The sequence below is a fragment of the Drosophila mauritiana genome, chromosome 3L (assembly GCF_004382145.1).
Source record: "Drosophila mauritiana strain mau12 chromosome 3L, ASM438214v1, whole genome shotgun sequence".
Lineage (NCBI taxonomy): Eukaryota > Metazoa > Arthropoda > Insecta > Diptera > Drosophilidae > Drosophila > Drosophila mauritiana.
In genome coordinates this window covers 4289683-4310234 of record NC_046669.1, presented here as the reverse complement: position 1 = coordinate 4310234, position 20552 = coordinate 4289683, and the positions used below count along the sequence as shown (strand labels likewise).

General features: G+C 42.7%; 1 protein-coding gene across 3 annotated transcripts; it reads right to left on the bottom strand.

Annotated features, from left to right (window-relative positions):
• Positions 1–121: 121 nt before the first annotated feature.
• Positions 122–18724, bottom strand: LOC117140285. Of its 3 annotated transcripts, none has more exons than XM_033303116.1 (5): positions 18539–18724; positions 12023–12792; positions 1138–1394; positions 655–1073; positions 122–586 (listed from the first exon to the last, which is right to left on the bottom strand). In XM_033303116.1, exons 2-5 carry the CDS (start codon positions 12763–12765, stop codon positions 455–457), a joined length of 1551 nt encoding a protein of 516 aa, XP_033159007.1. In that variant the 5' UTR covers positions 12766–12792; positions 18539–18724; the 3' UTR covers positions 122–454. The 3 variants fall into 3 exon arrangements, with proteins under 3 accessions (XP_033159007.1, XP_033159009.1, XP_033159008.1); XM_033303118.1 differs by having other exon boundaries at positions 18565–18724; XM_033303117.1 differs by lacking the exon at positions 18539–18724 and adding an exon at positions 18308–18517.
• Between the last annotated feature and the right edge of the window lie 1828 nt (positions 18725–20552).

The window sequence follows — 20552 nt, the reverse complement described above, 5'->3', positions numbered from 1 at the left end:
CTGTAGTCAATGTATAAAAGTTAATATTGAAGAACTTTCCCTTTTATTTATGATATATTCCAGCTAAATAGATATAATTTGTATTTTCCACTTCAATCAGTTAGATATCCCAGGCAAAACGTTTCAAATCAGAAAATGCATTTATTCGTGCAGTGATTTCTCATATACATTAAAATTATATACAGATACATGCAGAAACTTATCGCTGCACCACCCACATGGGGAGTGGTGCAGAGTGCGGTGGTGCGCTTACGGCTAAAACTTCAGATCTCGATACATTTATGACACGTTCGCTTAAGTACTAATAGCCCGATCCGAGGGCTGATTCTACAGACTACAGAGGCACTCGACTCGCATTCGGGAATGGCTTACAAGCAGGAGCAGCTACACATGAACGGAGTGGTCAATTAAGTTAACTAACATTTAATAATAGCGTGGGGAAATGCAGTTCTGTTTAGGGGCAATTCGCATTGGGGCCATTCCGGCACTTCAGCAGCAGGTTCAGCATACCCTCCAGCTTGTTCGTCCGGGACTCCGTCTTGTAGAGATTCGTCTGCAGTCGACTGACATCCTGAGCCTGCTTTTCCTGAGGGTATACGAAGTAATCGATTAAGTATATATATTAAAATATAGAAGTTTAACTCTTATCCTTACCAGCGTGCTTAGCCGGCTCTTAAGTGTGTCCACCACACTGTAGGTGGCCTGTAGCGACTTTTGCAGCTCGTTCGTGTGCACTCGCTCATTGGCCAAGGACTTTTCGATCTTCTGGAGCCGCGTGGCTACCTCCGCATCCGTATCATCGATATCGTTCTCCAGATCCCGAGCCTCGAACGCATCGTCCGCATTCGTGGACACCTTCTTACAGCTCTGCTGATCCGACTGGAGAACGAATCCCTGGCGGCAGCGGCAGAAGTAGGATCCATGAGTATTGATGCACTGTTGATCGCAGGGCTTCTCCGTCTGGCACTCGTCCACATCCTGCTCGCAGAAACGTCCTGTGAAGCCAGGTGGACAGCTGCAGGTGCTGGGAGCCGTACAATTGCCACCGTTTTGGCAGCGCGCGGAGCAAATAGCTGTAAATAATTAGAAGATAAAAATTATTATAATTTATAGGAATCTATATTATTTGGGACTCACGTTTCATGCACGAATCCGACCTTGGGTTTTCCCGGCTCCATCCCGTGCAGCAGTCGTAGGTCATCTGCTGGGCGGTCTTGTGATCGATGACGTCCCTGTAGGCCTGCTCGTGGACCACCTGCACCCTGGTGCACTTCTGGCCACTGAAGGTGGGCGGCTGGCAGGGCGTGGCCACGTGCTTCCAGGTGGGTCGACTGTAGACCTCCGTCCGCTTCACGGGCATCGTGACCGTTCGCTGCTGCATGCAAATGTGCCGCCTGCAATGAGTCGCAAGGAAAACCAGAGCGAGGTGTGAATCGAATGGGATTGGAATGGATTCGAGCGGTGTGGCTGACCCAAATCAGCGGCTCATCATCTGCAAAAGTGAAACTGACTTTTCCAGACGACTTCGCCCAATTACAGTCATAACGACACGGAGCAGCCAACAGGTTGTTTTTGGGAGTGGGATCTGGGCAATTGTCACATGTGTCTGGAAGTGTCAGCGGATTGGATTCGATTGGATTCGATTGGACTGGGTACGATACTAGCGTGTTCGCGTATCTGCGATGACAAACACGACACGCTCCCAGCCGATGACTTGCAGCCATGTCAGCCATGTCATTTGCTTGCCCGCCACTCGGACTCGGATATGGAGGAGCAGCCAGATGGCTGCTTGGCAGCCTGGCAACCAAGTGCTCCAGTTCACGCAACCGACAGTTCAGTGGCTGTCAAACCAAATTTGAAAGCTTGTCAAACTGTTGACAGAAATATCACATGGATATTCAATATTAGTCGTAATCCAATTCGGGTTTCTTGTGCAACATATTCAAATATTCCAATGTTTTAAAGCGAAAAATGTATGTAGTTTTAAAATATCTATGGTATTTCTACTTCTAACTTAGAAAATGTTACCAATTTAATGTATTAAAGGATTAAAATCAGCCTTTAAAGTAATTTTTTTTTTTTAATGTTTATATTAGCTAATATTTCTATTGACCATAACATTTTTGCCATTTAAGGCAGATCCTTACCATGAAAGTTTGCTAACTGACGCTGCAACCGTTATTTTATTACACATTTAAACCCATAAGAGCATCCGAAGTTTTTACTATGCAAGTACAATCCCAATTTCACACTTTATAATAAATCGTTGTATATGACCCTGTGCCTTTCAAACCCAGCCAAAATCCAATAACCGAAGTGCCAATGCTCCTAAGACCTTTGGCCCCAAGCAGTCAAACATAAAAAGCGCTGATAATAAGCGGTTTTTGATTTTGGTTGCCAAAAAACGAGGCAAACTGGCCCAAAAGCGAGGTGCATCCCATAAATTGGCAGGCTGTGGGGCTGCGAATAAACGCTGCTGTTTGATGCAGCAGTTACTGCTGCTGCAGTTGCTGCTGCTGCTGTTGCTGCTGCAGCAACTGATGCTGGTTCGCTGATGGTGTCGTAATTGGCAATGCGGGCCAAAAACAATTGCGAACGCGTGACGTGGCCACTGAGTGACGACTGACTGCTGCGATCGCTGGCCTTTTTGTTGGCCATTTGGCCGGCCAAAATTTCGCGATTTAAAAGCGGAAAGTGGCACACAGTTGGCCACAATGGTCCTGCGACCGGGACATTTACCAATTTCTTTATTGCCGCGCATGCATATTTATGCCCTGTTCTTTTAACAATTTTTTTTGTTTTTAGTTTTTTGCCTGTATGTTGTTTGCTGTAACTGGCTTCTCTTGTACCATAATTCTCACGTTATTTATGCGCGTTAAGGGCGCCAAACAAAGCCAAAACCAAAGATCCTGGCCTCCATTTCCAGCGAAAACAATAACAAGAACGGCTAAATAAAATGCGGAAGTCTTCTCCCGAAAAGCAGAAACTGTGCCAGCAGCAAAGTGCAACATGGAATGCTCATTCCCATTTCCATCTCCAATCCACTGGCTGCATAAATCTCCGATCGGATTCGGTGCACCGAAAAAATCAGTTAATACGTTCGGATTTCAGCTAACTGATTAAATATTAATGGTAATTATCAAATGATTCCAATCCATAGAAATCTTCCTAAACCCCTTCTTAATAGCGGCTTACTTAATTATCCTTAATCATATTTAAGTATAAACTAACAATTTTCTTTCCGTGCTATTGCAGGCGATGCACCCCGACCCCAGGCCGATCTGCCCCGCCCCCTCCGCCCATCGGCGCATTGTATATATCCCGCTGCGCCAGACAGCGCCAGACAAAAGTGTAATCGCATGCATGTGTGCTGGTGAATGGATGGCTTCATTGCTTTGTTTAGAAACGTTTAGGCTAAAATTAAATTTGAATTTTTAATTGCCGATGGCCCGAACACCTGTGGCTACACCTTTAAGTTCTCCTTCGGCTTCAGCAGAAGTTAGAGCTCAGTTAAGTCCAAGGGCTGCCCTGCCAACGGACCCATAAAATTATAAAAACATCAATCAAAATTGTCTCGATTTTATTCGGAGACAGACGCAGAGCAGCAGTCACCAGAAATAAAATGCAAGCGGGCCAATTAATCAAAAAATTAAAACTGTTAAATTTTACAAGAAACGCAACGAGACAAATATATTGGCCACTCCAGGGCCAAAAAGGAGACCCCAAAAGCTGCACTCAAAGAAAGGCAGTTAAAAATGTGAAAAAGAGTTGTAGGGGGGAGCTGAGATTCGAAAAACACGGGCCAAAGCGTCGAATGCGGTTTATTGATTTACGATTTATTTTCATTGGCCGCCACGCAGAAATTAATGAGCCATCCATGGCTGCAGGCCAAAAAGGTGACCCCGAGCGGGTGTGTGGGCTTAATGGAGTGTGTAGATGGGTCCAGGGCTAATAAATGGATAGAGTTCGGAATTCATGAAAATCTCGGATCCCTGCCCACAAGAAGATGAGTCATTTCCCTTGCTTCAATAAAATTAAACGGAAAAGGATTGTATCGATTATAAGACTTTTATTAAGAACCAGAAGTGAAAGATAAATAAATTGAGATCAGCTGCTGCTGTTTATGAACTTTAATCCCTGTCTAAAGCCCCTGTAAATTGATAAATATTAACAAGGCATCAAAATATTATTCCCTTCACTAAAGTTTTGCTTTTTAATTAAGTTTCAACACTTAATATGCATATACGTTGACACTTCGCATTGTGTTCGAAATAAGCCAGACCTTGGGAATCTTTTTAAACCTTTTTTGATGAGAATCGTAATTTATTAAAAGTGTGCAGCTAAAACTTCCTTTGTGCACCGCTGAAAATTTGTTTATGTCTGAACAAATTAGGCAGATTAAAATGGGTTTTAGCCAAAATGAAACCCCAGTTAGCTGACCCGCCATTATAAACCGTAAAGAGCCTTTCAATGGAGTTAAACTCGATTTAAATCATTTTTATTGAGCTCTTTAGAGATTGGGTCATTTCGGAAACCCGTTTGCATTTTGTCAATCTTTACAACGTCTTTGCAACGTGAATGCATTTAAAAAACAGTTAAGGCGAATAGTAAAAACCTAAGCAACAAAAACTTGGCGACACTTAACGGCTGTAAACATTCAAGATATTCCACCGGAGAAAAGTGCAAGTCGAGCTCCGCGTATCTGGTTTCCAGATGAAAATGTGAAATAAATTTATAAAAACATAAAAATATTGTTGTCAGGGTCGTAAAATGAATTTTTATGGCCGCGTCCGCGTTGGATGAGTGAAAATGCTTTTGGGCCAGGCCAAGACCGCAGCCAAATGCTACCAAGTGCTGTGGCCCCAAACTTGGCTAAAAGGCCCAGCTCAAGTGCAGGTAACTTTGGCTAACTGTTTGGGCCATTTGTGGTCCGGCAAACTGGGCAGCTAATCTGATTTGCTACATGAAATTAGAATTTAAATTGGCCCGGCCAGCAAATGCACAATTCCAGAACAGAGCGATCGCAGTTGCACTGCATCATTAGGCAAGTTGGATGCACTCACCCACTACGTCGTTCTGCATTTGGCTAAACTGGAAACAAACTTGTCCCACTTATTCATGCTAACAAAGAGAACAAGTTGAAATACTAAAGTAATAAGGAGATTGAGTAGCAACATGGACATTATGACATGATTTTGCAATGTAACATTTGCATCTGTGCATTAAGAGGGTATCTTTTTTTCAGTGTACGTACACGACCAAGACGACAACAGCGACAAGAGGAACAGCACCGAACAGAACAGAACAGAAGAGCTGAAAACAGGAGGAACAACCACGACAACGACAGCCGTGGAGAAGGAAGCCTCTGGAGGAGGCGACCAGGAACAGCAGCCAGGGGGAGTAGGAACATTTTTAGACGTGCTTCCTGGTCCAGCTGCCGCAGCTTTATTTGGATTCTTACTTAGCGTAAAATGCAACGCCCATGTGACCACGGCTCCCGATCCCAGGAAGATGCCACAAAGTCGACGACGACGCACTGCCTCGTCGTTTCTAATAATATTTCAGTCATGTCCGCGCCGCGTCTGGCAAGTGCAACTAAAATCGGAGGCAGCTCCACCGCTTTCGGTTTTGTTCCTTCTCTTTTAGCGGAGAAAATTATTACAGCACTCAGCGACGACTCAAGTGGAAATCCAATATGCGACTGGACAAATACTCAGGCCAAATGGGTGGGGATTCCCGAAGATCCCGCCAGAAAAAGCCATCCAGACGAGACAATTCCCCTGGGAAGATGCTACTTCCTCATCGAAAAAGGCAAACACTGCTGGAATTTCTTCACTGCTTTGAAGTACTTGTCAGCAACAAATCAGCTTGGACTTTTCCAGATCGGGATAATATATGGCCATCATTTGTTAGCCACCATGTGTTGGAACAAATGCCTTTCCTTCCGGGCTCTGCAGCATCAGTTGCTGCAATTTGAAAAACTGAAACAGAAACACGATTTCAAATAATTGAAATAGTGTTCCTAACTTCAAGTCAAAGTGAATATGCATCACGCTGCTACTCTACACAAATTCGTGGCTGAAATCGCCAGTCACGGCTAACCGCAGCCAGACAGTTCTAATTTGGCTGTAAATTTGTCTTGCTCTCTTGGCCAGATTATGCAATAAAAGACGCAGCAAGAATTTGTTGCGAAAAGTGAAAAGAAAATTGCCGCAAGTGTTGCAGTTGCACTGCAGATGAAAATGGCAATTGGAAATTCCTCGACCACGAAGATGGAGCACTATTTTGTGGTAATCTGAGCTGATTATAGACATAGGGATTGCTGCAGGGGGAGCAATTTTTCCGTACAACATAATCGCGCGATAAGCGATCTGGAGGCCTGTCAATGGGTTCCTCCCCATTTTCTTACCATTTTTGTTTCTTGTGTAGCTGAAGTCCCCCACTAATTCGGGCCCTTTTCTTCGTTCGGCTGCCCTGTGCAGTGCAGCCACCGCTGGCCAAGTGTGAATGTGATTGAGTGTGTGTGTCGGTGTGTTGTAAATCATGATTAATGCCCCAAACTTGTTTAAACAACAGCCGTGTCGAGCCGTGGCCGAAAATCCGATTAGTGGCAACGTGAGCTGCAGCCTCTGCCCTTCTCCAAAACTCACAAACTCCGAACGAGAAAGAAAAAAAGAAAAAAGCCCAAGAAGATCCGAAGAAAACGCCAGAGAAATGCAAGAGGCGTGCACGATTTCCATTTTATTTTTTTTTTCCTACGTTGTTTGGCTGTACGTACGTATTCCCAGCTCTTCACCGGCTTTTGGTCTTTCCGATGAACTGCTAACAAAAGCGCAACCGAACGGCAAACGCACACAAATTTTCATCAAATTAACATGGCCCATTCTCGGCGCTACCTTTGTTATATTGTTACTCCTAATGCTAATGCTGAAATTGAGATCCGAATCGCGCAACGACGAGTGAAAAGGCCGTAACACATTTGGAAACACATCGCGTTTGGGCAACCAGAAAAGAGAAGCTGCTGCCGAAGTGGCCCCGATGAAGATATTTTCCAGCGAATCCACATCTCGGCCCACGCCCAAAAGTCGAGCAAGTGCAGCGCCAGCAAGCGATCCTATCCCACTCCTATGCCACTCCAGTTCCGAACCCAATCCCAGTCCCAATCCCAATCCCTGGTTGTATGTTGCACGGCTTGGTATCCAATTGCAACATAATTAAGTAAGCCAAATGGCGTGCCTCGTTCGCTTTCCTGGCCAGGTTAGCAAGCTTATCTGCTACACTCAGCGAAAAAGGGCGGTGAAAGTGGCCAACTTTTACTTTAAGCTTCATAAAATCCAAAGTGGAAAGTGGATTTATGATTGGGCCCCTATTCCTCCATTCAGCATTCTATATATTTATTTTAAGAAGAAAAATCAAAGCTGTTCAAATTAAGAACACTAAGATTTTTTTAGACTTTGCGTATTTGCATTGTGATTTCAATTAAAGAACTGTAAATGACGATGATTGATGATTCAAGCCAAGGAGATGACTTCATAAAAACATTCATAAATATGAATATTCGTAGATCTCTTTTGGAGTAGAATTCAGCTGACAATAAAAAAAATTATTCCCCAGAAATGAGCATATAAAATATATAAAGCTGCTGTGAATCAGTGAGCATATATTAATCACAATCAAGTAATGGGATTTTTCTTTGAGTGTAGAGCATGTATGGCTGGAATTTTGTGCGTCATGTTTGGCCAGACTTTTGGATCTGAGCTCGTGTGTGGCGCTTGGAGTTTTGTTGTCTTTTGTATTTCGTATTTTGTACTGGCTGCAAGACAAAAGCCCATTGCAAAGACATCGCCATCCGAATCGCCATGACCCCCCCAACGCATCCCGGACCACTCCCCGAACGGGTTTCCATGTAATCTGTCTGGGGTTTTGGGGAACTGCTTTTCGGTCTCCAACTCGGGCTCAGTCCAATCCCCCCCAGCATTGCATTAACCCAATTTTCAACTTGAGATGCGAAGCTGCGTGATTTGCAAATTACCGCTGAGCCGATGCAGTTCCATTGTGGCCAAGCTGGGCTGTCCAACTGTCCAACTGTCCATCTGTCCAGAGTGTCCACTGTCCCATTCGAGTTTCGAGCGACTTACTCATGTTTATATGAAAAACTCACTAATTGCATGGCGTGGACAGCGCTGCAGACAATAGGCGTAAATTCAGACCATGAAAAGTGATTTGCATATTCATTTAATAAATTTCATTTATACTTTATGGTCAGGCCTGAGGTGTATGATATATACTTATATAACTGGGAAACTTTGCATTGCAAATTCCATTATTATTACACTATTGTTTCTTTAATGTATCATTACATATTTCAAATCAGTTCAGAATTGTTTTAAGACTACATGTTTCCCAATTTTCAATAAAAACCATATTATTCTTTTCTGTTCATACTGATTCATGAATTATTTTGTGGTTCATTTGAATAGGTATCCATAACGAGGGTAAAATAACTCAACTGGTAAAGGTAAAGTGATACTCCAACAAACAACCAACATGTCACACTTGAGGGAAAGTGTAACAAATAGTTTTGTCAGACCTTTGACCCAAATATATATTTTGAAAATTCCAGAGAGGCAAAACCCTCGAAGGTGCCCAGCCTGATCCATTTAAAGTGACACTGACCATGACTAATGCCGCCATCGGGGTCACCAATTCGTGGAGCAGTCATAAACCTCCCAATAACAAGGTTTCCATAGGGGCTCGTAAAGATTGCAACGGCTTGAATGAGAAATCCATCTTCATTAAAGCGAATATTGAGATGGCAAATCAGCGATTTGCATTTGTCGAGCAATTTGTTCAATTGATGTCGTATCAAGTCGTGTTCTCCGCTGATTTTTGATGAGCACGTGTTGCAAGTTGCCAGTTCCAAGCTGCCCCGAGTGGGTGTAAGCCCAAGTTTCCCCCCACGAATCCCAAGAAAAACTCATTAAGCGAGCTTCTGCCTGGGCCAAGGTTTCCTGGCCCGATGGCATGACTTGGACTTCAGATAAGCCCGGCTAGGCTTATGCCACTCCAGCTCCAGAGTCTTTGAGCCATGCAGTCTTCAAGACCGCACTTTTTTCTGCCTTTTTAGCTGGGCACGCGTAGGCGTAGCCATTGAGCACAATGCTTCATGGTGCAAAATGTTAACGAATTTTCACAGGCCCAGCCGCGTTCTAAGTGCAGTTTTTCCAAGCGCAGCATATCAAATCATTCGTCACTCGCCCCCAGTTTCCCCCCTTCTGTCCATAATTATTGCAGACCTGGAGTTGGGGCTTGGGACTTGGGGTTTGGGTTTCCAAGCCAAAGTCGATTGTTGACAAGCAATTTGCAGGCGGCGGACTTGAGCCCTGACTTCGCATCCAGCTGCGAATGGGCCGCAGTCTGAGCTATGCACTTAGAGAAAACAGCAAAAAACTATCTAATAAATACCCAAGATACCTAATTTAACTTTATTCTAATTGTTTTCAGTGCAGACTGCGGCTCTGTCTGGGGTCACAGCGCTGCTTGGAGTGCACATAGCTCGGCGCTGGCTCTTGTCTCATTTGATTGTGCTTTTGCCAATTGTTGCATTTGGCTTTTATTGCTGCGCCTGATTGAAGTCAAGGCCCTGCTTTGTTTTCGATTTTTATGCTAGGCCATTGGAGATATCGGTAAGATATGGATGCATGTACTTGCAGCACTCGCACTCGAGCTGCAAGTGGCATTTAAGCGGGGCACGCCCACTGGTGTACGAGTGCCCTCCCTGAATCAACACCTTCTTGCATGGATAGTACAAGATCTATAATTAATTTATTGGCTCGCAGTTCAGATCACTCCGCATCGATGGCGCAACTGCGAAGGCAAATCAAAAGTCAATCAATACGAGCAGCTACCCCGCCGTCAAAAACAGACATCAATCAAGTGTCAGACACACGCAACTGCAACTGCCACGGCAGCAACAACAAATTGGCCAAAACATGCACACTGCAGACATCAATTGAATTTATCACACAGAAGCCAAAACACTGGACCAAACAGACAACAAATATTGAATGGTTCAAATGTTTTGGCTTTTGCATATGCAGTTGCAACTTGCAACACGATGTGGATAATTAAAAACTTAATTTCCTGCGCCTAGAGGTGTCACAGTGCACAGAAAGAAAAAAGGCTAACGTTTTGTGTTTTGATAATTGAGAAGTTGCCATTTCAAAATCTACATTCGAGTACCTCAACGGAGCCATTAAACATTTTTTCCTGTGCTCTCATAGCCAAAGGAGCGGAAAACGACTTAAGTTCACTTTTATCCGCAAATCACCGCGTATGACGCTGATTAACACGGAGTCCGTAGCCGCAATTGAATCGTTGCACTGGCCATTACCCATTAACCAGGTTCGATCGGCGCATGGAGGGGATTTATGTGCTGATGGCGGCGTGTGAATATCTGCAGGCGAAGCCAATCCGTACGAAAAGTCATTTCCATATGCTCTGTTGCAACTTGCCACTTGCAGTCGCCGCTGCAGTTGCAGTTAAAGTATCATGGCGTTGCACGTGCAGTGCTTAAATAAATAGAGAAACAAATGGGCAAGGCAGCAGCAGCGCCTACATATTGAGGCAATCGCAGTGGAAATGATGCCAGAAAATAGAAGATTTGCACAATCGCTGCACTGCGAAAAACAACGATTAAGAATGGGGAAAGGGCAGTTCCAGCTGATTTATGAAAACATATAAATTGCATAAGCGATAGTTTGTGCATTCCGTTTATCTACTAAGAAACCAAAGCCTGCTGATAAGTGTCGAATTACATTTATAATTGCCTGCAGTCAGATTAATAATTTGCTGATTACCATCTAGTTTGACATTTTAATTTATATAGTGTGCTACAAAGTATTTGCCCCGCTTTTTTTTTTGCCACTGTGCTGTGACTGATGATGCTGGCTGTGTGTTTGCCTTGTGGCGTGATTTCGGCAGTTGCCGCATAAATCAAAAAGTGTCATAATTTGCAACTCCAGCACCGCGTTGCATGTGCAAAAACGAGCCACAAGCGCTCAGATTGCGCATACGCGGCGTTGTCCCGCGTGGCAGATGCAAGGGCGTCGGATTGCAGCTGGAATGCCAGTGCCCTTAAGTAGAGTCGCATTAATTCCAATTAGAAAACATCGGCGACTGGCAATTGAAAACTCGTTAAAGTTCATTACCTTAAAGACAACGACCGACTGCCTTTTTCGAGTCAATGCCACCACGATCTTGGCCAAATGGGTGGTGCACAAAAAAGGGGGAACTGGACAAGGGCGAAGACAAGCCATCCATATCTAACCGAAGATCTGCTTGTTACACTTAGGGAGCTGCAATTGCAATAGTTTCGAACACAAGTGCACGCTCATTGATTCGCTGCAATTGACACACGACAATTGAAGTGCTTGTTGAGGGAAATCTGAAAATATCACGACCACTTGGCCTTGGGGCTAATTTCCAGCCAGCAGTTGGCTGGCATTTGGTCCGGACTGGTCTTGCCTCGTCTTGGGGCCCGAATTAGCCACGAAGCGCAGCTGCTGACATTGAAAACGCGGCATGTCATAATATTTAAATAATTTATGTGCGCCGCGATAAGCCGCAGATCTTGGGCCAAAGGTAAGACCCGGCTTTTCGGTCATATTTATGGCTGCAACAGCCTTGAACCGCCGAACAGAGACTCTCTGATAAATGCAATCGGACACGCCCCGCCCAAAAGATCCGCATCCACCTTCTTAGTCATCTTCATCTATCCCAGAGGTGGGACCCAAAATCATTACTCTTTGCCGCGGCTCAATGAACCGAAGATGGCAAGGTTATCGATTGGACTAAGGCCTGGGGATTGGTGCCGTTTAATTGGGTAATTTAGATAAGATATTGTATCTCTTAGGAGGTTGTACGAATTCAGCAAGTTTAGTTATTTATCATTTGAGCTCACAGGTTAGAAGAATAGTATTCCTACAAGAAAATCATCCTTATATTTGTATAATAATCTTACCTTTCCATTTCCTTGGGATCTGTGGGATAGCCTCGACCAATGGTGTTCGTCTCGAAGGGATTGTCGGTGGTGATGGTGTTCACTGGGGGAGCACTTGTGGTGGTGGTGTAGCTATAGCCCCTTCTGGCCGGAACCAGTGGTGGAATAGTGCCGATGCTGCTGCGGGAACCAGGACTCGCAGATCTTCGATTCAGATTCGGTGGCGGAGCAGTGGTGACCGTCACGGATGGCACAAATGAGTAACCCCTTCCGCGTTCCCGCACCCCGATGAACTCAACATCCTGGGTGTTATCCTCGCCCTTTCCATATCGGGGTGACAACGGCATCGGCGGTGGCGGAGGACCGAACGTGTTGGTCATGATATTGTAAGTATTGTAATCCCATTCGGTGGGGTTTCGCGATTGGTGTAGGCGTCGTGTCTGCACTTTATTGTAGGGATTATGTGGATGAACCCGACGTAGTCTGGTGACCTCCTGCATGGTGACCCCGGGCAGCAGCTCCACATCCGATTTGGCTTGATTCAGCGACTGCAGTCTGCGCTGCTGCCTTTGATGGGTGGGCAAATAGTTGCCCTGATGACGCGTTCGATGACTGTGACCATGTCCTCCATGAGTTCGATTCTGGTGAGGATGCGGACTGGTGCTATTGGAACCGGCATTCTGTACACCTGATACCGCTGTGCCCAGCAGCAGGATTGTGCAGCAGAGCAGCAGGAAAGAGCTCGAGTAAATCATTTCTGGCATTTTGCTATCTTAATTCACTCGTTGGCACTGTGAAATAAATATATAAAATAAGCGTGACTTTATTAAGTGCTGAACTTGTTTCTTCGTCGCTTAAATCAAAACCCCATCCTACGTCCAATTACATTCACTTTCGTTCTCATTCAAATTCCTAGGCATTTTGCACGCCTGCCTCGCTTAATGTAAGCAACAAGACGGATCCACTGCTCCTCATTACCGATTCCTTTGTCCAACGGAGCGCCGACCTGTCCGTCAGTCTGTCCATCATTGGTAATTGAAAGGTAGCATAAATGTATTAACTAGGTACTGGACGAAGCCAAAGGATCAAACCGGCAAATACGTACACTTTACAGGTAGAACTTGGATATTATATTAATATACAATGAATATGAAATGAATATCATATCAAATATAAATTTAAGGTTTATATAAATTCAAGATTATTTTAAAAATTATTACTGGTTTCTAAATCTTCAAGTAACCTTCATGATGGTTTTAAGGAAGTAATAAACCTTTTCGAACCCATTTCTTGATGGGGCCAACGGTTTTCATGGTCGAGTGGCCAACACTTCCAAGTACGGTTCGATTTTTTAGCCCAGAGACAAAGGCAATTTGTTCAACAGAGCCGACGATGATGAGACGGTGACTGTGATTATTTCTCCCGGTTTTTGTTTTTTTTTTTTATTTATTTTGGTTGATAAATCACACGTTAAACAAAAAGAAAAGTAAACGCGTTAACAGTTAACCGGCAGGAGATGCCAAAACGTGAAGCAAAGTGGAGTGAACCGAAGCCGGAAGCGAAAAAGTGCATCAATTTTGGCTTTGTTCGGTGGGGCATTTTTCAAAATTTCACGCACTGCGCGATTGTGGAGCAGTGGCATCTCATTTGTCAGTGGAGTGCACCACAATGCCCCACAGCACCCACAATACCCGCACCACCCAAAAACCATAAAAAACCGATTGCTGCAATTGCTCAGTGAGCTTATTAATATTCATTGCTTCCACTTGAATTTATGATTCCCAACGCCCTGCTCATTAAAGTGGATCTAACATATGTCCGTTCTTGTTTTTAATTTCGAGCAACGGTACACATTAAAAAATTAATTAAGTTTCTTTTCTGAAAGCCTGTCTTACATTCAGAATGAGAACAAATTTGGAATAAAAACAATAGATACAATAGAATAGTTTTTTGTACCATTATATAGACAAATAATTGTTATTCCTTTCTACACTTAGTACTCATTTTCTTGCAGTGCATGCTTCGAACAATTGAACTCCGCAGAACTTTTGATGGGTTCGAATGACAGTCGTCATTAACATTTGCCGCGCTAATTAAAAACCACCAGCCAAAGTTTGAGAATCGAGAAATGGTAAGGAATATGTGGCAAGTCCGACCCTTCACTCAGATGCATTTTGGGAAGAAAGGAAACGAAGCAGGGGCAGTACCAATCAGGTGTGGTTTTAAGCTGCTTAGTAAGTGAAACCTGGAACCCCTTGGGCTCGACTGCCACTCAAATGACTGCCAAATGTCAGACCCAGCCCCCCAAAAACCAGTTGTCATAACTCTGCAAGAGTTCCCAGAAATGCAAAAACGCCAAATAAAAATGGTAAAAAGGTTTTTCGGGCGCCGCCACAAAACTTAATCGAGACTGTAGACAAAGGGTAAAATGTATAAAAAAAATGTACAAAAAGTGGAGTGAAAAACAACTTGATTCCGTTGAAATCTAAGCCGCGTTGACAACTTGCCTTGACCTTGCTGGATTGCCAAAAACGGTCAGTCCGCAGATAAATCAAATCTCCAGCGGCATTCGTCTGAACCCGAAAAGGTGGAGATCGAGATGGATCCACAGATACAGCCGAGTATATAGATATTCAAAGAGCCAGCCCACAGACGATTGGCGGCTATATTTTGATATATTTCTAATTAATAGCTGGCATTGCCTCGGGAATCGTTTATAAATCAACTTTCGGGTCGCGGTTGCAGTTTAGCTGGAATTTATGCAAAGACTGCCACACATTTTTCTCATTTCTGAGCGCTGTGGGTCTCGAAATTAGTGTGTGTTAAATGTTATTGATTTGTTTTCCCAGCACATAAATCACCGGCTAAATGTTTCTAGAGGCGTGGACATTTTCTCAACGGAAAGTGTCAACTTTATTTTTGTCACCCTGACACGGACACGGATTCAGTGGGAGTATCTGTACCCGAAACTATATATATCTACATCTGAATATGTATCTGCAACTGGGAGCTAGCTGACCCACACATGAGCTATGGCCAATGAATCACCAGAGATGCGTGCTGCCAAGGAAACTTGGAAAGATGTGAGATACGGTGAGCTCTAGATATGAGGTAATCTAATCTAGAGCTATGTAAAATGTGGTTCACAGATCAACAGACTTATCAAAAAGCTTAAACAAACAAATAAATAAATATGTGTATATATTAATAAAAAAAATTAAAAATAAATAATGAGCTATTGAAGCCACTAGAAATAGTGTAGCTCATATATATGAATCTATATTCTAATATTTGAATTTATTCTATACATATTGCTCTGGTTTTTATTACAAACCATATATATAAATTACAAAATATATTACTCATATTAAAATCGCATTTGAAAATCCATCTTATCGAGAATATCTGACTTCATGAGCTCCCCAGAAACATTGCCTATGTCTCATCCATTTGACATGTTTTGCTTGTGATTTCAAATAGTTGGGGAGGAAGACACGACTCTGAATTATAAATAAAAGTTTTTGCATTACAAAATTAATCATGTGCCCGGGGGCATGACTAAAACTGCACCAATTACTTAATTAGGGAGATCATTATGGAAATTTTTACGTTATTTTTGGAGTCTGTTTACCCGTGCTCAATGGCGTGTAAATTGATCATCTTTCGCTTTTCGGAATGTAATTCAAATTAACAACTCTTCCGACGGCCAGCCATTTAAATGTTAATTAAATGCCTCTTTCTCCGATTTTTTTTTAAACATTTTTTTTTGTGCAATTCCAAACAGCTGCCGCCAGTTTAGCTTGCGTTTTTATTTATGTTTTGTGTAATCGGGGCCGCTCCTCAAGTTCTTATAAAGAGATAAACTAAGAGCTTAACGCCGCCTGCCGCGGAGAATCCCCAACAGCCAGAAATTGTTTGGTAACTCTGCAGCTTTTCTTTTATGGCCGCTCGAATTTTCCAATTTGTTGCTGTTGCAAACGCTTTTCAACGCTGCTTTTATTAACATTATCTGGACAGCCGCGATGGGCCGCCAAATGCCTTAGATCTCGGGAAAACTGCACTGCGCTGTACGATCGATCGCACCCGGAGAATTGTGTGAGAAAATGGGGGTGGGGAAAGGAAAAGCGTAGGAAAAGCCACCCACTGTCGATACAATTTTCACGCTGCTTTCTGGGTTCAATAACCCAGTGTGATGTGGGATTATCGAATATATCTTATCTGACATATTGCCAAATATTTGCGCCGGGGTTACACATTTCATTCATTCCTTCGCTTTGTTTATTGTTCTGGCTGCCGGGCTCGTCTTGATTTTTCCCACGAGACAACCAAGACAGCCAAGACGGCCAAGACAGCCGTGATGGGTAGAAAAATCACGGCCAACAAAATACTCGCATGTGTTTTAATAGTGTGTGCTGTTTTGTGTTTCATCTGTTGATATTGTGTCGCTGTCTTTAATATGCAAAATCATGACACATTTCTGCGGAGTTTGTATCTCGTTTACTTTCGACGTTCCGTCCCCTCTATTTCATTGCGAATGTTTTTATTTTTTAACAAGATCAACAAACCGGGAACGGGATCGATCGCATTTTTTGTTTACACTTCACTTTGTTACTTTCAATTCAATTTAAGGAATGTTGTTGGCCTTTGTGGCTGCGTTTCTTCCCGAACAAAGTCGGAGATGAAAAGCGAAAACTATGCAACGTGTTCAACATCGACAGTTTGACATCTCAAAAGTCGCATGCCTCAAAAACCCCCCTAAGCACACTGAGAAAAATATTGCATTGTTAAATATTAAATTTTAGATTTAATGGGTTTATAATTACAGATATTGTTGAGTATAAACTTCAATAATAACTTAATTATATTTGATATCCTGTCACCATTTCCCGTTCCTAACGTTTCTATTGGCCAATAACTCATTTGTGATAGATAACTTAGAGATACATATCTTTTTTCACTGCACGTATCGCCAGCAAGTTCAACTGTTTTCCACGCGAAAACTCATTTCAATAACAATGGCAGCGACCCAAAAAAGGCCAAAGGAAAAACTGCAACAGCAGAGCTCAATTTGCTGGCATGTCCAGTCTTTTGCTAATTGCTTTGCAGCTGCAAGGGGCGGAGGCCACGCCCACACGTGCCCCGCAGACCCATTGCCCATATAAACATATATATATATATATATATCCATATATAGCTATGGTTCATGTTGACCCGCCAGACAAAAGTCATAAACCCAGTTACCGTTAGCCGCGTAATTTATGGAAATGACTTTGTCTAATTAGCAAAGCCGAGGAAAAACAGGAAAACCCGTGGACATGCGCCACCAACAAACTGCCCCCACTTTCCAGTGGCGTTAACCATAATAACATTTGTACAGACACTACGCGATACGCAGGAAGGCACGATCGCTTTCCACGGATCGTGCCCCAAACTTTGATTTCTGATTGCTCACCTGCCAAACGATATGTGTGAGAATGCAGAATGCATGGTGGGGCAAACAAAAAACGAAACGCATTTAGCCATATGTATGCATAATTGTTAGCCAAACTAGTCTAAACAATGGAAAGTATTGATACATCTATTTTTGATTTGTGTCGTTTTCCGCTTTGTCACATTATTTACACTCATTTTTGATGGCGATAACGTCATAAGATTTACATATTTATTTTGGGTGCTGACATGAAAATTATGTTGGGCTATCAAATGTTCATTTCGATGGTGAAACAAAAATTGTTATATAAAATATATATATATTTGTAACTTATCTTTAAGAGAAAATATAAGTAACACGATTTCCGCAGAACAATCTTTGTTCACGCAAAAAATAAGCAATGAATTAATTCTTTATCAGATCAATGTTGAAAGAAATAAAATTTATTAAGCCATTTTGCCACTTCGAAATAAATAAATTTGCATTGAAGAAAACACGGAAACAAATTACAATGTCTTAAACAATTTTTATCAAGGTGCAAATTGCCGTATACTTCACAAGAAAATTATCATAAATTGTACATTGAAAACTACTCAGAATTATTGACAAGAGTTTAATAAAGACATTGTCTTGAAGTTCTCACGATAATTAATTCCTAGACCATTTATGGCATTGTTTGGCAGCCAAAGCACATAAATGGTAAGCCAACTTAGTTAGCCACTCCACAAAAATGCAAATTACGTTCATAAGTGACATGTAACTCCTAGACAGGATTTTGAGCAAGATTAATGCACTAGGAAATGTCGCACCGCGCTTGACACACATTCAAATCATAAGTAATTGCAATTAATTAATGATATTTGCATGTGACTTACACACCGCGAACAAATTCCAACTGACCCAAGTTCAGAGAAAAACAGAGATAATCGCGCCCAGATTTAAAATTCCTCTTTATAGAGATGACCCGAAACACACGCGAATAAATCAAAGCACAATTATGCCAAATTTGCAATCACAAACAATAAATTCAATTGACATTAAGCAGATACGCAGCATTCCGCCTTTTTTGTACAATAAAATATTTTAATGGCCTTTTTGAAACATACTATGTATATATATTTGTGAAATTTACAGCTCTTGTGATTTTCCGGATTCTGCGTTAGCCGCTTCCGTATGCCAGGCGCAAAAACCGAACGAACTGGCTGCGATCTTTGAGATACAAATTTCCAGATGGCGCGGCGGAGCTAACGAAATCCAAACCGATCGCTTAGAAGTCCCGAGACGAACTGAAAATGCACAGCCGAAACCGAAAGTCCAGTTAACGATCGGCGATCAACTGGCAGCGCTGTCGGAAAGTGGAGCTAAAAGTATATATGTACATATATACACTCTGAACACTCTGAACATCGGTAAATATTTATTTATTTTCTTAAACATTGATTTAATCATAAATCAGTAGCACACTTTACTTTTTGTTTACTTCTTTGGAATCGGGATATCTTTAACTTCCGTAAAAATACGTCTTAAATAGCACATAGAGTTTTCTAAAATCTATCCAAATTTATAAACTTACATTTATATTAGTTTTATAAATATTAATAAATAATTCTTTACTCGATAATTTAGCAAGATAAATCTGAAAAGGATAAATTTCTATAAATTAAGATCTTATCTAATTTCAGTGGAATTTAAATATGCTTCTCAGGTGTATTCTTATTAATCCGTATATATAACGATTTTTTTATAGCTAGAAATAGCCAACTGGTCTGCACTGTCAGACCAGTCGAAGCCCATGTTCGGTGCACATTGGCTGGTTCGCTCAAACGAAATTGGACGGATGGGGCACAAGTTGGCTTCCTTTGTTCGATGCAACTGGAACTGGGGAGCGGATGAATTCGCCAGGCGGAAGAACACTTTGTGGTGGGGTTGAGGGGCGGAGTGGTGGGTGGTGGGCGGTGGGCGGCGCAGTGGGCAGGTATGCCCTCGGCTGGTCGTTGGCTGGTTTTTGAGTGCATTACAGCTGTTTTGCTTATAGGAGGATCATCTCTGCACTCCCTGCACAGTTCAAACTATTTGGAGTTTGCGGTTTGTGCTTTTTATGGTCCGCCGTTGTTGTTCTTGCGGCCACGGCTGCTTTTGTTGCTTCTTCTCCGGTCGGTGGCAAGTTGTTAAGTTAAATATTTACCCACCGCTGCCGGGCAGCCAGTTTAGGCCACGGCTCGCTGATCTTTCACATCGAGAATCCGAGTCTCAGAGCGAAGAACTGGTTTCCAGCCCTTCTGTCCATATCGGGTGCTGGATCTGTCGTTGTCATCATAAGAGTGCTACTGTCAACCACACTCGAAAAATGCCACTAAGTCTAGATCTATACAAAAATTCATGGGTTAAACATGATAATGGTTTTATATGTTTATTTTAATCCATGTCCTAAGCAAGTCTGTTATATTATATTGGTATTTCCCTTAAGCATAATCACTTTTGTATATAAATTTTGTTTGTGCTAGTTAGTTCCGCCAAGTGCATTGCCACATACTATTAGCCACTGGCAACAGAATAGCTGCCCACTGTCTAAATGCTGAGCACATTGGACATGTCAAAAGGATTTGCGCCTGCGCAGTGGAACATCCAGCATTCAGCATTCGTCCGTGCGAATCCATCCCATAAACTGGTTGCACATTCCCTGGCCAACAGAATGGTCATAAATCGAACAATGTGCCAGCCATTGACAGTTCGCTTAGCTGCACAAAGGTACGGTCTTCTCTTAATATTATGTGTGCTGCTTCGGTTTCCCCGCCGCCGACAATCACAATTTATTGGGCTATTAGCTGCCACTTGAGTGGGGACTTTGGGTTTGGGGAACACCCACGCCGCGTTCCCAAATCGAATTCAAATAAAGCATAAAAGCAAAAGAGCTGATAACAAAGCCAGGTACCCCGCTCAGACAATTAACTGATAACAATTCATTAGCATTTCGTGTGGGTTGCCCATCGTCATCTCCCATCGCCTTCATCATAATCACTATATTTTTCATCAGCTGCAGCAGCTCTGCATTGGAGTTTGGGTAATTTGACAGCCATTTGATGAGCGACAACATGTGGCCAAAGTGTTTCTTCTTAACTG